This window comes from Fukomys damarensis, unplaced genomic scaffold, assembly GCF_012274545.1.
Source record: "Fukomys damarensis isolate Sample0158 unplaced genomic scaffold, DMR_v1.0_HiC HiC_scaffold_36, whole genome shotgun sequence".
Lineage (NCBI taxonomy): Eukaryota > Metazoa > Chordata > Mammalia > Rodentia > Bathyergidae > Fukomys > Fukomys damarensis.
Window position 1 is genome coordinate 29749763 of NW_022900948.1, and position 15696 is coordinate 29765458.

A 15696-nucleotide genomic window follows, 5' to 3' on the forward strand; every position below is an offset into this window, starting at 1 on the left:
AAGAAGAAAACAAAAATCCCTAATAATTCCACTAACCTCATACAGCCATTGTTTTTCTTTTTGTGAGTCTCTTTCTCATTAAACTACAACTGTGTAAACTTCCTGTTGTCCCATAAATGTAAGGGATTTTTTGCATTTCATTAATATTAATTTATGGCACATTATTAAAAGGTTATCAAGGATTAATCAGTTCCTGATTGTTGAGTGCTGAGACCCCATGATAGATGCTCTTCAAGAACTTTGAAAATGCACAGCTCCTCCTGCCTCAGCCTCCCAAGTGCTGGGATTACAGGCGTGTGCCACCACGCCCAGCTTCCATGGTGCTTTTTGATGAATGATTATTAGATCAGTCTAAAAAGGAGTCTGAGTTGGGATATGCAATAAGAGCGGGGAGAATAGGAGGGAAAAAACCAAACATGAGAGGAAATCAGTCCCCCAAAGACTCTACTGTTAGGCTAGAGCAGGACGTGCTATAATTGAAGTGCTTAAACATACATTAATAGTGCTTTTTTTTATTAGTGTATGTTTGCAATAAATAATAATTAAATTTGTTTTGGGGCTGCTAATTTTCTGATTACAAAATAGTGCTTGTTCTCTATGAAAATACAAAACAGTAACAATAAAAGAAGAAAACAAAAATCCCTAATAATTCCACTAACCTCATACAGCCATTGTTTTTCTTTTTGTGAGTCTCTTTCTCATTAAACTACAACTGTGTAAACTTCCTGTTGTCCCATAAATGTAAGGGATTTTTTGCATTTCATTAATATTAATTTATGGCACATTATTAAAAGGTTATCAAGGATTAATCAGTTCCTGATTGTTGAGTGCTGAGACCCCATGATAGATGCTCTTCAAGAACTTTGAATTTCTCTGAACCAAGAAGCCCAGCTTAAACTTAGCCCCTCACCATAGCCTGATGCTCCCCTGAGGGCTGGCCCTGCCTCACGCCTGCCTGCCCGCCTGGCAGGCAGGTCAGATGGGTCTTGGTGACTTTTGTGTGTTGGATACCTTTGGCTCTGGGTCTGTGGCCGTTTGGGAATTTCCCAGACCCCATGTGGACCTAAGATAAAGCTTCCTGAGCTGAAGTACAGTAACTCTCCTCTAGATTGAGTATTCAGCCCTGGCTGAGTTGGGGGCTCAGAGCCCCTGTGGGAACCAGCTCTCCCCCCACCCCCACCCCCTTCCCAGCACTGGGACACTTCAGACCTGTGAGGTCATCTGAGCTCCTGGGGTTGGTAGAGTGAGGGCCACACCAAGACTTAGGACTCAACTTTCCTTGGGACCTTTCTCTAGTCCTGTGGCCTTGCCGAGGAATCCTCTCTGTCTGCTCACCAGGAAGAGTCAGAGGAGCTGGTACAGATGGAAGCGCTTGGAGTCACAGTGCATGGGACCACAGGGATGCTTGCTGGCTGAGCTCTGGCACAGCCCTTTGGGGAACACTGACTCTCTGCTCCTCTCTCAGGCGGCGAGCGCTCATTGGCTGCATGAGCTTTGGGGTGAGGTCGCTCCTGACTCCGAACAAGGTAGGTCCCAGGGAAGCTTCCAGAGCGTTGTGTCGTTCCACCTAGGCCCACACTAGTACAGGCAGCCTTGGTTTGGAAATCCTTGGGCGAGCGTCTGTGTGTGACATGCTGCCTCACTGAGGCAGTGGCCTAAATAAGCCTTGTGTCTGTCACCTGTGGCCCACTGCAGAGGTCCTCTTGGTGTGATTGCTCTTGTCCTGTAGGACAGAGACTGCAGGAGCCACGGGCAGCCTGCTCTTTGGCCTCTCCCATTTTTACTCTGTTTCGTCTGTTCTGTCAGTATTACTGGGCTCCTACCATATGCCAGGCTCCGTGCTAGACGGGTCAGAGAGCCTTTGCATAGTCTAGCGGGACTAGGGGGCGGAGAGGAAGTTGATGGTTGTCTTCCAAGTATGAGAGGCCGTGGAAGTCAGCAGAGGGGAGGACAGTCTTGTCCAGAGCATCAAGAAAGGCTTCCTGGAGGTGTGGATGTGGCAGCGTTGGGCAGGGAGGTTGGGGTGTGTCTGTCCTCTGAGGGATGGTGTCCAGCTGCTGCTTTTCGAAGGAAGTTGGTGGCTGCTTGGCCCGAGCTCTTTGCCTCCCTTTTCTGAGTGTGTCATTCCTTCTCTTGTGACAGGACATCAGTGGCTGGTACTACCTGCTGGGAGAGGACATGGGCTGGACCAAGCACCTGAAGGTGGCCAGGAGGCGGCTGCGGCCCCTGAGAGGTGCCTGTACCCGCTTTTCTGCTTTTCCCCAGACTCCCCTCCTCCAGTTCCTTCCTCCATGGCACGGTAGCATCTGTCCCTGTGTTTTGTGACTGTGAGGTTCAAAGACTTCATGAGCACCCGCTAGAAAGCAGGGTTCTGGCTGCTCGTGTCCTGGACAGCATTGTTTATCTCGATGGACTTATTCGGGAGAGGGTTATGGCCTGACCCTACCTGATCAGCTCTCCCCACCTCTTGCCCACAGAGGGTTCCAGAGCTTCCTGATTGGGCCTCTTCCCAGAATCCATTACTCAAGTTGCTGCCTTCCTGACCTTGGGGCACCCAGCTCTCTGTAGGCAGGGTGATTGGGACCTGCTGTGATCCCTGAGGCTCAGGGCTTGGATTTGGCATTCTTTTTAGTTCTGTCCTTCCCACTTGCAGCCCTGACTCCTGAACCCATGCCTGGCCCAGGCCTTGGGCATCCATATTTCCTGGAGGGCAGGAGTGGGCTGGGCAGCCACATGGCCCTGTTGCCCAGCCTTGTCCCCTGGGTGGTCATGGAATGGGCCCTCCTATGCCACCAGCAGCTTTCTAACTCTGCTCTGTCACCTTCCAGACCCTCTGCTAAGAATGCCAGGAGGTGGAGACACTGAGAACGGGGAGAGACTCCAGGTAGGTGGGGACAGCCTGCGTGGAACTGGTGCCCCTTGTCAGTCCTTCAGCCTGGGAGACTTCTAGAGAAGGCAGAATTTGCTGTTTGCAATTCAGCAATGGTGCATTCTGATAGGACTTTTGACCTCTACAGCGGAGTGCTTCACTTCTCAAAGGCCCCCAGGCCAACTGCTTCCCTTGGTACTGTGGCTGAATCACCCTTTCAGATGAGGCTGGCTGAGGTCAGAGGAAGCTGTGATTCTGAAATTGAGACCCATAGATTCTAGAGAATTTGGAGAGAAACTTCACATGGGGATTTGGGAGAATTCTCCAAATTTCGGCAGGCCTCTTGCAGAATGCGGTGGCAGATGATCTATGGTTTTCTCTAGCAACTGAGAGAAGAAAAAGCAAACTCCCAGTGATCAGTAGCCCTGTAGCTCTTGGTGCCCTATCTTACAGATGAGGAGACACAGGTTCAGAGAGGTTAGGTTTATTGTCTGTGGTCACACAGCCAGCGAGAGGTGGAGGCCAGCTCTAAGCAAGGTGTGACAATTCCCGGAGTGTACTGAGCCATGCTCCCACCTGTGTGTGGCCTAGCTGGGAAGATGTGGTGTTGACATGTTCCGTAACATCTTACCTGTGGGTGTATTGTAATCTATAAAGATTTTCACCTCTGAGTCAGTTCATTCCTTCCCTCATTTATTCATGACACGTTTATACCTGTGTGGGCCAGACCTGGTGCTGGGTACAGGGACAGAGCTGTGAATTCGTCCGAGGCCCAGCCCTTGTGGAGCATTGTCTAGAGCTCTGATGAAGAACTAAATATCAGCTTCAATTTCATTTTTAAAAATTAATTGGTAGTGCTAGGGATTTAGCTCAGTGGTTCCGCAACCTGCCTCAAAAGCGTAAGGTCCACAGTTCAATTCCCCGGTACCAGAAAATTAATTGTTAAATATTTGTGATACATAGCAATTGCATTTGTTTTGGGAAATTGGTGTACACATATACAGACACATATAATATTGTATTTTGAACATTTTTGATACCCTCTGCTGTCTCATTTTAAGTAACTGCATGTGTGTCTAATTGCTACTGTGCTGAACAGTGTAGTGTGAGAGTAACTTTCCAGATCTGTTTTCTGTGGTTTCTTTCAGAGTTTAAAGCTTCCTCTGGGGTTGGGAGTATAGCTCAGTGGCACAACACTTGGCACTAGCATGCCCCAGTCCCTGACTTCTATCCCCAGCTGTGCAAAAACAAAAAAGCTTCCTCTGGCTTTAGAAGGGAACTGCAAAAGATCTTCCTCCCTCTCTCTGTCCTTGCTGAGCATAGACAGGACGGTGACCAGGCAGCTGCTGTGGTGACTCGTGGGAATTACATGGACACCAGCAGTGCAGGTTTCTTGGTGGCTCTGGAAAGGCTTGCTTTGTGCTGGATTCTGCATGCAGCCAGGCACTCCTGGAGACATTCTGAGGTGCAGTGGATTTTCCTGGGTTTGTGCACTCAGAGATATCCACAGGCTCCGCAAAGAGGATGTGATTGCCAAAGGCTTGTGGAGAGCCACTGGTGGTCACCTGTTTAACTACTGCATGGTGCAGGTGGGGAAACAGAGTCCCAGAAATCTGGGTCACTTGCCTACAGTTCACGTGTCGACCAAGCAGGGCACATCCTCTGCTGTAGGATGTGTGGGTGGAGGGGATTCTCCAGGGGTTCCCAGGTGGGCAGGGGCTGGGCTTATGCTGTGCTGCTGTCCAGGACTCCCAGGCAAGAATCAGGGCCTGGGTTCTGTCCTGCTGTGTGACCTTAACCTCTCTGGCTTCAGTTTTTTCACTGATAGGATGAGGAGCCTGGGTCATCTGATGATTTGGAAGCCCTTTTCACACCTGACTTCGTGGCTCATGGATTATCAGATCCTCCATGCGGCCTGCCCCTTACATAACAAGGAAACTGACTTTGAAGTAGCGCCTAGGTGGTAGGTGTTCCTCAGCCTCCACAAGTTTTGTGCTCCCTGTCTTGAGATGGGATGTCCGCAGGCACAACTCCACTAAGATGTTCTTGGAGTCACTAGGCTGGGTCAGTCCCTTGGATTTGCTACTGGGTACCCTGGGACTTGCAGGGGAGGCCGTTGTCAGCAAAGCAGGGTGTGTTTTCTGCCTGGGTTCTCCTCGGCAGGGCAGCAGGGGTGTTTGTGAAAACATTGGAATCACAAAGTGGCCCATGGCGGAGAATGCAGCCAGAACAAAGGCGCCCTCTCCCCGCCAAGCCTGAGGAATACTAACTAGTTGACAGGAATTTTAATATAAAACTCTCCCTCTTCCTTGTCATTCTGAGGTTTCAGGAAGCCTTTGGGCTTATCTGCAGAGGCACACAGCGCAGACAGGGCTTGGGGAGGTGAGAGGTGATTTCCTGCCATTCTTTTGCGGGGCGGGCTTCCCAGAGCGGTCATGCCAGGCTGACGGGCGCAGTGCAGCCCCGAGGCTGGGGGGAGAGCTGGGTTTTCATGGGGCGGCAGCTGAGGCAGGACCCGCAGCCATGAACCGCTTCAATGGGCTTTGTAAAGTGTGCTCCGAGCGTCGCTACCGCCAGGTGGGTGCTTGGCCCCTCGGAGGAGGGGACCTAAGAGGTATGGGGGTTGGGGTAGGGGCCCCCTGGAGCAGGACCTGTCTTCCCACAAGGCCTTCCTCACCTCCACCTGCCTCCTGCAAGCACAGTTTGGTTTTGGGGAGGGGGTAAAGGTAGGAACTGGACCTAAGGTCCAGCCTGTTACCTGCCACCCCACATTAGGGGCCAAGGAGGCTTGGCTCTGTGTCATCCTAACGGCTGGCTGGGTGGTGTCTTTGGAGAGACTGTGCAGCAGATATCCACTGCTTTTTATCAGAGGAGGGAGTATGGATTTAAAAAAGGACACCTCCATCTAAGATTGCAAATGGCTTAGTGGCTGAGCAGCTGGGTGTTTCTGGAGGGGGCTTATGTGTTTTTGCTAACTTTTCCTGCTTCTCATGGGATGGCAGTGCGGTTTGGTCCTTTGAGTGCACTGGTGTGTGCTTGCGTGTGAGATGGGATGTTTCTGTGTACATGAACGCACACAACTTTCCTCTCTCCCACCCTGGTGTCTTGAGGTGGCTCAGGGCTCTTGCCATACAATAGTGATTGTCCCATTAGTCCCTGGGCCTTTTTTTGGAATTGCATTTTTTTTTTCTTATCAAAAGGGATACGGTCAGGGAAGTGTAACAGGCAAGAGCTGTCCAGATTTGGGGAGTTTCCAAGCTGGAAAGGAACACAGAAATTGTTTTGATTTTAAAATATAGAGAAATCCTTCTATTTGCTTTAATGACCAGACTGGAATCTAGATCCTGACTCCTCTGATAGGTAGTGTGTAGGTCCCTGGGAGATTCCCAGCTGGGTCCCCTGCATGGCACCTGTTGGTAGGGGACCAAGTGTCCTCTCTCCAGCCCTCCTAGCCTTCAGGTCCTGTCCTGCAAGCCCTGCTCTGTGCTCCCCTGGGTAGCAGATTGGTGGAGTGGGAGAGCACTGGATAGCATGTCATGAAGTCCCTGGTCTCCTTGGGCCTATGGGCAAGAAAGCCGGGGCATGCTGGTGGACAGGGGGCAGCCAGGCATGAGTGTGGGGTGGACTTGGGGCTCTAGGACCTCTGAGCTTTAGAGAACTCCTGCATTAGAAACCAGCAACAAGCTTTCTGTCAGACCTGGTCCTAAATCCAGTTCAATCTCCTGTTTCTGTGGTGCTTGAGCAAGTCACTTTGCCTCTCTGAGCCTTGATCTCCTTGTCCCTAAAATAGGAACAGTGACATTCAGGGCTGATGCTGTGAGTGTAAGTGGTCCGATGCATGGCAGGTACCTCTCAGTGTCTACCTCGTTCTTCTGGTGACAGTTGGGGAATAAAATCCAAGCAGACAGAGCCTCTGAGTCTGGGAAGGAGAACAGAAACGAGCTGCCAGCATGGCTGAGACTGGGGAGTCAGGAAAGTGCAAGAACCACCCACAGGAAGGGCAGCCTCTCAAGAGCCAGGGTGGCCCTGAAGACAGCACCCCACCCCAGGCCCTCAGTCAGAGAAGAGGGCTGTGGGAGGGACACTTACTTGGGGCCTCAGTTGGCACCTTCTCAGTTAATTGGGGGTGCTAAAGCTGTCTTCTCCTTAGCGCTGTGGGGGTCGACCGGCCCACAGGCCCATTGGACAGCAGCCTCTGCAGGGAGCATCATTCTGCTTCCTTTACCCAGCCCCACCCCACCCCAACCCCACCCCAACAAGCTTACCCTCTCCTGGGTTGTTCTGTTCCCTGGTCTGGCTTTTCTTAGGCCTGCACTCTCGAAAGTTGGGGGGCTCCTGCCTCTGCCTGCATCAGGGAACCTGGAGTGTGGGAGCTCTGGGGTGACCCCCAAAATCCAGTTAGCCCAGAATCTAGAGGGCTGAGTCCTGTTAGCCAGGCAGAAGGAGTCACAGCACATGGTGGACTAGGGCTGTGGAAATGCTAGAATGGCTTTTAGATCCAGCTTCCACATGGGCAGAAGGGTGGACTGAAAGTCTCCTGAAAAGTCACCCTGGTTCCCCGGAGGGGATGGGGCTCCTGATGTCTTCTCTCTACCTCAGGTGAGCTGGGCAGTTAGTGGTTGCTCCTTTCCTCTAGCTTTCCACACTCACTCCTGGGTTTGTTTTTCTTTCTTTCTTTCCATTTTTTTCTCTTCCTGTCTTAGCTGTGTGTTTTCCCAGAATTCTTATGGGAACAGAGTATTTTCCTGCCCCCTCCCCCTTCCCCTTGTCTGTCAGGTTTCCTGTTTTACAAACTTGCTTTGAATCCAGGCCCAAGGTTGGTGGGAAGCAGAGCCTCAGGGGCCCCAGCAGTTTCCAAGGGCCTTGGTGGCTCTGGGTCCCTACCTGCTCCCTTTCCTCATGCTTGGCTATGCGACAGCAGGCAGATGACAGCTGGTGCTCAGCCCCAAGAGACAACCCTTGATGGAAGGTGAAGCTTTCTCCCAACAAGGCTGACACCCTTGGCTTTTCCCAGACTTGCTGAGCTGGTGTTTCCGTAGCCTGCCTGGAACACCTTCCCTGTGGCTTTCCAGGGCCCGTGCTAAGCCCCACCACTAGGGAGTCTCTTGGGAACCCAAGAAATCCCTTTGCTGACTTTGCTCCTTTAGAAGCCTGAGTGAGCAGGTGGCCATGCTGCATCCTGCATCCTTCTGCCGGGGATGCTGCCGTTGCCAGCCCACCCTCACTGACTTAGTCCTTCCCTAGTGTCTTCCATCATTAAGGTGGTGGCTGACATCAAAGCACAAAGGCCTGTGTGTGGCGTAGTCCTCTGTTTTGACCTATTGCTTATCATACCATGCTTTGCTTTGGAGAGATTCATGTACTCTTGTGACCCTCAGGAGACCAAGGCCTTGTGATTGGTACCTCAGCAGAGCCTGCCATTCATTAGGAGCTCAGTAATTGTGTCCTGGTTTGAAAAGAACAGCCAGAGGGCAGGACCCTTCCCTAGGCTCTATGCAAGTCAAGGTTGTGATCCGGCCGGTGCCCACAGCCCTCAGAAGGCATAGTGGTCAGTGGCTAGTTCAGGCCCACCCAAGAGACCTGTCTCACCCTTGCCTGTCCCCTCACCTGGGACAACTACTGTGACTACCTTGAAACCCCCAGCACTCTTCCCCTGACCCTTGGTCTATGGCCAAGTGAATGTGCCCAGTTTTCCTTTTTTTGTGGGTAAGGAAGGTCCCAGGTTAGCTTTGTCTTTGTATCCTCAGCACAAAGGCTCAAGACCCTTGTGGTAAAGGAAGAAAGGACTGAGGCAGGCAGTGAGTCATGGCGACATGGAGGTAGAAGAGTCATGGGCTATGGGTAGAGGCCTGGGGCTGTTGGGGCTCAGCAGAACAGCTTTGCCCTCCCAGGCCCCTGTCCGTTTCTGGGTCTCCCTGCATCATCTGAGGTTTACCACCTGAGCCCTCGTTCTCCCTACTTGGCCCACAACCGGGTGTCAGGGTGCCTGGGCTGACAGGGACAGCGAAGGACTGACCAGCTGCTTCTTGACTGACTCCCTTGGAGAGGAGGGTGGCTTTGGGTGGGGTCTGTGGGCATCCCGGCCTTGCAGCTTTTGGGAGTGACTGGGCAGGACTGTGTTCTAGATCACCATCCCGAGAGGTGAGGACGGCTTTGGCTTCACCATCTGCTGTGACTCTCCAGTCCGAGTCCAAGCTGTAGATTCTGGTAAGTTCATCACTTGGAGGATGCTAAGCCCTGCCTGCCTGCAAACCACCTGGCCTTTGCAGACAGAATGGAACTGGATGGAGAGCCCCACACTGGAGGGCTCCTGGGTTTTCAAATGAAAAGAATAATATTTTTAAATGGCCAGAGATGAAACTGGGGTTTATGAAAACATACCCACATCTTTTTTCCAGTACTGGGGATCGAACTCAGGACCTTACACTTGCATGCGAGTAAAGTGTGGTGCCATTGAGCTAAAACCCCAGACCTACCCACAATATTTTTTTTTTCAAAGTAAAAATAGGTTTTCATATTTTGATTGCCAATCATTTTGAATAGGAACAAATGAAACCTGATTTTCTGTAATGACTGGGGGAAAATGAGTCATTTACAAATTCTTTTGGAATGAGTATTTCATCATATTATAAACCTGATTAGCATTTAAAAGCAGTCATCTCTTCTATACTATCACAAGTGGACTTTTTCTTGTCACACAAAGTGTGTATCTTATGGGCAGAAGCCAGGGCTTAGTGGTCAGGCTACGCCCAGTGCCTACACAGGAATGGCATGGGGTTGGTGCCCAATGAATGGGGTAGGAAGGATGAATGAAGCGGGGCAGCTTGGCAGCGTGCGAGAGTTCTAAGTGGGCCAGGAGGCCCTGGGTAGGGGCGGGGCCTGGGGAGAGAGGTGACCTGGAGCTGGGATGAGAAAGGGTGGGAAGGGTTGAAGGCTGAGGGTATCTGACTTCCTGGCTCTTGAGAGCCACCAGATTGGGTCCCTCATTTCACAGGCGAAGAAACAGAAGAAGCATGGACCTTGTCTGAGGTCACTGTGGAAGAAAGTGATCCTGAATGGCTTCTCTCTGTCCATGCAGGGGGCCCAGCAGAGCGAGCAGGGCTGCAGCAGCTGGACACGGTGCTGCAACTGAATGAGAGGCCGGTGGAGCACTGGAAATGTGTGGAGCTGGCCCACGAGATCCGGTGACAGGGGCAGGGGGTGGCCTCGGACTGATGACATAGATTTCCCACCCCGGCCTGGGCACATTGCCTTGCTTTGCCCTGCTCTTGCCAGCTCCTCCTTTGCCCAGCTGTGAGCAATCCACTTTGCTCCTCAGGGAATCGGGTTCTTGGCCTGAAAAGGAAGGTTCAGTCTCCAAGCAGTTTTGGATCTCAGAGCAAAGAGCAGGGAAGGAGCTCTCTCTCAACAGACCCTGTGGTTCCTAATGTGGCACCAGGGGGTCACTTTCCACGTTAGCTAATTATTGCTGCCACCTGAGAGCTAAGCCCTTTCTTTAAGAATGCATAGATGTTGCATGTGCTTCAGTTGTACATTAAAAAATTCTTTAAAATGTTTGGACCCTCTGAACAACCCCGTGAAGTAAGATCCGAATGGGTCCACTTACGGTTGGTTCTGAGATGGCTAGATGAGGAATGCATTGAGGTGATGTGTTTGCTCCTTCTTGCTTGAATCTTGCCCATGAGTTGAGTATAGTGCTCTTTCCTGTTGAACCTGGCCTTGGCTGTGGGGTCTTTCTCAGCCACTACTAAGTGAGCTTAAGTTAGAGTTGACCCACGAGACCCCTTTACTGTGTCTGCTTTAAGTGGCTTCTCATATCCCTTCCTGCCCTGATACTAGGAGCCTGTCCGCTGTGTGTGCTTCCTCCTCTCCTCCTCTTCCTCTCTGCCCTGCAGGGCCCCCACCCTGGCTGACGTTCGTCTCCCCTAGACTCATCTCTGTGTGATTCCCCAACCTTCCAGGAGCTGCCCTGGAGAGATCATCCTGCTCGTGTGGCGCATGGTCCCCCAAGTCAAGCCGGGGCCAGATGGCGGGGTCCTGCGGCGGGCCTCCTGCAAGTCAACACACGACCTCCTGTCACCCCCCAACAAGAGGGAGAAGAATTGTACCCACGGGGCCCAGGCACGGCCTGAGCAGCGCCACAGTTGCCACCTGGTGTGTGACAGCTCGGATGGGCTGCTGCTCGGTGGCTGGGAGCGCTACACCGAGGTGGGCAAGTGTGGGGGCCAGCACACCCTGCCTGCACTGTCCCGTGCCACTGCCCCCACCGACCCCAACTACATCATCCTGGCCCCGCTGAACCCTGGGAGCCAGGTATGGGCAGCTGGTATGGGGAAAGGGAAGAGTTTCAAGGGGCGGGTGTCTCTGTGGGAGTCAGGAAGTCTCAAAGTCTCAGAACTGCTTTGAGGAGTCTGCAAGGGGCTGGGAGTGTTGAACAAGGAGATGGCATTTGTGCCAGCTCTGGCCTCTGCAGGAGTGTCCTGGTAGAGAGTACAGAGGGGCCTGTGCAGCCTCAGGGCACAGTCCCAGGAGCAGGGCATGTGCAGGCTGGAAGATGTCAGCTCATATGAAGGAAGCGCTTGCTTTGTTTTTTCTTTTCATTAAGCTTATTGGTACATTTGAGGTAAATAATACGGTTACATTCATCATTGGGATCTTGTACCTTTACATAATCCACCTTGGTTCTTATTTTTTCCCCAAATCCCCTGCCCTCCCTTCGCCTCCTTTACCCTTCCCTATTTACAAAGACTTTGTTTCCATTTTTTCCTTTTTTCATATTTTTTTCTTTTCCCTTATTTCCTTTCCCCTACCTTTTCCACTTCCCCTACTCCTTTAGACCTTTTCTTCCTATTTCACATTATCATTAATACCACTTGAACCTTATTTACCCTTTTAATTTTTCACACCAGAGAAACTATTCAGTATTTACACATGTGTCCTCTTAATTTCACTTAAGAGTATGGCCTCAATGTGCATCCACTTAGCTATAAATGTCTCTAGCTTCTCATTCTGTATGGCTGACTAGTACTCCATTTTATTAAAAATAAAACAAAACAAACCCACATCTTCTTTATCCTGTCTCTAGTTGATGGGCAATTGGGTTGTTTCCAAGCTTTAGCTATTACAAACTGTGCCTCTGCAAACTTGGGTGTACATATAGGAAGAACTTTCTATCAGCCTTGCTTGTCCACAGTGGAATGGGCTACCTTGGTAGGTGGTGAGTCCCCTGTTTCAGGAGGTATGAAATTAGGTAGTGCATGATTATATGGTCAGATGATGGAGTATATGCCTCAAAACGTTAGTCCCATGAGACACTCTGGGCAAAAAAGTGTTCTGAAGTGACAGGAGTTGGGGAAAAATCCTGTACTCTCTTCCATCTGGGAAAATTCCCAGTGTACATTAGGCTAGTCGAGGTTCTGAGGGCATCCTGCGGTAAAGGTGGTGAGGTTCTGAGGGCATCCTGCGGTAAAGGTGGTTTAACTTTGTTTAAGATAGCTTTTCCCAAACTTCCCCAATGACTCTCCTCAATAAAGCATCCTTTATAGTGTGGTTGTTGGGATCGTACCATTTCAGCGATCCATGGAGTACATTTTGGAACAGGCTGTTGAGGTCTTGCCAAGGGGCTTAGACTTCATGGTACATAAAGCCTCTTCTGACTCCTGTTTCCTGAGCTTCTGTGTTCTCACCAACCCCGCTTCCTCGGCTGGTTAGCAGCACTGCTGTTTTTTTCTTGTGCTTTAGGATTCTTCGTGTCTCGTCTCCCAGGTCTGGTGTCCACCGGCCTGCTAGGCCATTCTGCCCCATTCCTGAGGTTGAGCTGGTTCTCCTATTTTTCCTTTGCAGTTGCTGCGGCCTGTGTACCAGGAGGACACCATCCCCGAAGGTGAGCCATCCCCCACTGCTGTGCCTACACAGCCAGGAGATGGTGGAGTTCAGGTGAAGCCTGGCCCAGCCTCTTCCTCCAAATTTAGAGGAGGTGGAGTCACAGTCACCCAGCATGCTGACACAGACCTTCTTTCCTCCTGGTTCCTCTCCTCTCTCACTCAAAATGTTTTTGAAGCTGGAACTGAGAAGGAAGAGCAGGATCTGCCAGAGCCCTTTGAGAGACAGGGTGCTCAGGGCTCAGGCATTCAGCTGAGTGTCACCCATTTTTACCAAGCAAACATCTAAGCCAGGTGCTGTAGGCAGCGTGGTGGGGCCAGCATAGACGGGAGCTGTGCATGTGGAGCTAGAGGTCTTGGTTTGGAGCTCTTCCTGTGTGACCTTGAGCAACTCATGTGCCCTTACTGAGCCTCAGTTTCTTCATCTATAATATGAGTCAGTAATTCCTTCTGAGAGGGTTGTTGGGAGGATTGCATAAGAACATGTTCGTGAGCAATAACCTGAATACTGTGCCATGTGACACGGTGTTCATCTTTGCATGGCACAGAGGTCTCTGCTCTTGAGTGGATTCTTCTCCTTTGGCTTTTAAATTCTGCCCAGGGATAGAAGTGGGACTCCAGACCAGTCTCTTCCCCAAGAAAGCCTGAGACATCGGTCTCCACTGGGCACTCCTTTAGACCCTCACATACCTGCTGGAGAGCTCGACCTGAAAGTCCAGCTAATACCTGGAAAGCTGAACCAGCCCTGCCAGGTGGCCCCTGATGCCCACCTAGGTTGTGCTTGAGCCCTTCTTGTGGTGCCTGCAGAATGCCCTTGACCTCCTTCCTTGAGACTGGCCCCTTTCCAGCCTTTCACCGACTTGCTTTCTTGCCATTCTCTATCAGTTGTAGGAACACATTTCTTATGGTGGATACTTGGGAGAGTGCTTGTGTCTTTTGTGGGGAAAGGGCTCCAATTGGGCTATGGACGGATGATGCAAGGCATCTCCCTTCTCTCCCCTCTGGGGGCCTTTGGGCTTTTGGGCCTGTCAGAAATAAAACTGACTTCCTTCTAGGGAGGAGTCTTATCATGATTCAACAATAAGTGTCTAAAAACCTTTTAGTTGTGGCGCATTAGGTTAGAGTGAAGATGTCACTGTTAAATGGTGACTTCATTAGAGGCAGGGCTGGGCCTGGCATATTTCTTTGGACGAGACGCAGGCCTGGGAGATAGCAGGTGCTCAGTAGGATTTCAGTCATGGAGTTAGGGTGCCAGACAGTTGTGTCAGCTGCTGTGGGCACATGGACACTGACTGGGTAGAGGAGGATCAACTCCCTCTCAGGCTGAGAGATGCCTCTGGGGTTGCTCCCAACCTGTATTTATGTCTTCATTCCCCTCTGAGAATATAATGCTAAGAAAGGCACAGTCATGTAAGCCCTGGGAGGGACAAGCAAGGAAGTGATCATGTTTGTAGCAATGGTAGCTTTTAGAATATTAAGATCTTGACTGTACTTCATTTATCTTTCATAGTAATAATATTTTTGATATTCCAGTACATATTTACTCTTTGTAAGGATCAAGTCTTTATAGCTCCCAGGTCTGGGGTTCAGAGGAAGGGGTGAAATTCAAGGTACAAAGTTTCTCTTAAGCACTCTCAGGCTTGTCCAGAGGCTAAGGCTGTCACCAGGGAGTTCATTCTTCTGGCTGGGCTGCCAGGAGGCAACCATTCAGGAGGATGTTGAGCCATTCTGAGTTGAATAGGGTCTGGGGCTCTTCCAGGGCCTGGGGTCCCTGCTGGGATACAGTTGGCATGTTCTATGGGGCTGCTGGTGCCCTGGGCATTGTCCTGTGCCCCGAGGAGGCAGCCTAGCCTCAGCTACAACACTGCCGGGGCAGGAGAGCTGCCAGGGCTTGCCTCGGAAGCTGAGAGCAAAGCTGTATAATTATTGTGTTCAGCCAGTGAAGCAGGTGTTAGGGGAGAAAGGGGTGATATGGGGTTTGGACCAGACATTGTCATGAGAAGTAGCAGGTGGAAAGTAAATGAGTTTGTCTTCACCAAGCTCAGCAACTGGGTTGCAATCTGGACTGTTCTAAAAACAGATCCTTGGAAAGTCAGTTCTGGAGAGCCATGCTCCCTTGCCCTACATCTCTCTGGGACTTAATTTCCTTGTCTATAAACTGTGGCTGAGTAGACCTCTCCTTTCTGAAGGCAGAATGATGGGTCAAGGAGTTGATTTGTGACTTTTAGGCCGAGAATGAAGATTCCTGGGCAGCCTTGGGCAGCTGAGCCAGAGAAGGGATAACATGGATTTTTTAAAAAGTCAGCAACTTGGGGCCCAAGGCTCAGATTTTTTCTCTGTACAAATGGTACCCTTTGTTGACACTGGCCTAGTTGGCCTCGGCCTCCTACTTGTCAGTCCTGCATGGTTTTGCCTTCTCCATTCTAGGCTAGTTCCATGTCAAATTAGTTTGTCTAGTTCCAGGCTGACCCTGTGGCCCCAGGTATGGTAAGGCTTGCAGCCCAGCAGCCTTCTGCATGCTTCTGCCAGCCGTGATGGGCGGCTTAATGAATGGCTTAGGGTGTAAGATGATCCATAGCACATGAACCCTCTGTACAACCCACCGAGTCCTTTTCAGTCAGGCCTTTTGTGTGAGCTCCCAGGGAGCCAGCAATCCATTACCTCCATTTTGCGCTGAAGAAAATTGACTCAGAGATGGAAGGAGCTGTTCAGAATTGCACAGCCGGTGTCTGACTTGGAGAGTCCGCACTCAGGTTCCGAAGTCTTACCCACCTCCATTGCTGTGCAGAACTCGAGACTGAGGACGGGTCCTTCCAGCAAAGGGTCCAGGGACTGGCTGTACAGATGACCGTGGGGCCAGACTGGACAAAGAACTGTGTAACTTCTTCCCTGCATTTGCACCTCCTGTCCCTCATCCTGGAATCCTGCCTTCTACTTATCATGGTT

General features: G+C 51.0%; 1 protein-coding gene across 5 annotated transcripts in view; it reads left to right on the plus strand.

The window, feature by feature from the left end:
* Rgs3 (regulator of G protein signaling 3) overlaps positions 1-15696 on the plus strand; it is a 97480-nt gene that overhangs the window by 46535 nt on the left and 35249 nt on the right. For 4 of the 5 annotated variants that reach the window (XM_010639408.3, XM_010639412.3, XM_010639410.3 and 1 more), the window contains 7 exons: positions 1466-1526; positions 2143-2233; positions 2829-2884; positions 8995-9076; positions 9948-10053; positions 10831-11182; positions 12713-12752. In XM_010639408.3, the coding sequence (XP_010637710.1) occupies positions 1466-1526; positions 2143-2233; positions 2829-2884; positions 8995-9076; positions 9948-10053; positions 10831-11182; positions 12713-12752 (788 nt within the window). Of the gene's footprint in view, positions 1-1465; positions 1527-2142; positions 2234-2828; positions 2885-5297; positions 5447-8994; positions 9077-9947; positions 10054-10830; positions 11183-12712; positions 12753-15696 lie in introns of those variants that run through there. The other variant, XM_010639411.3, reaches the window with a different exon arrangement.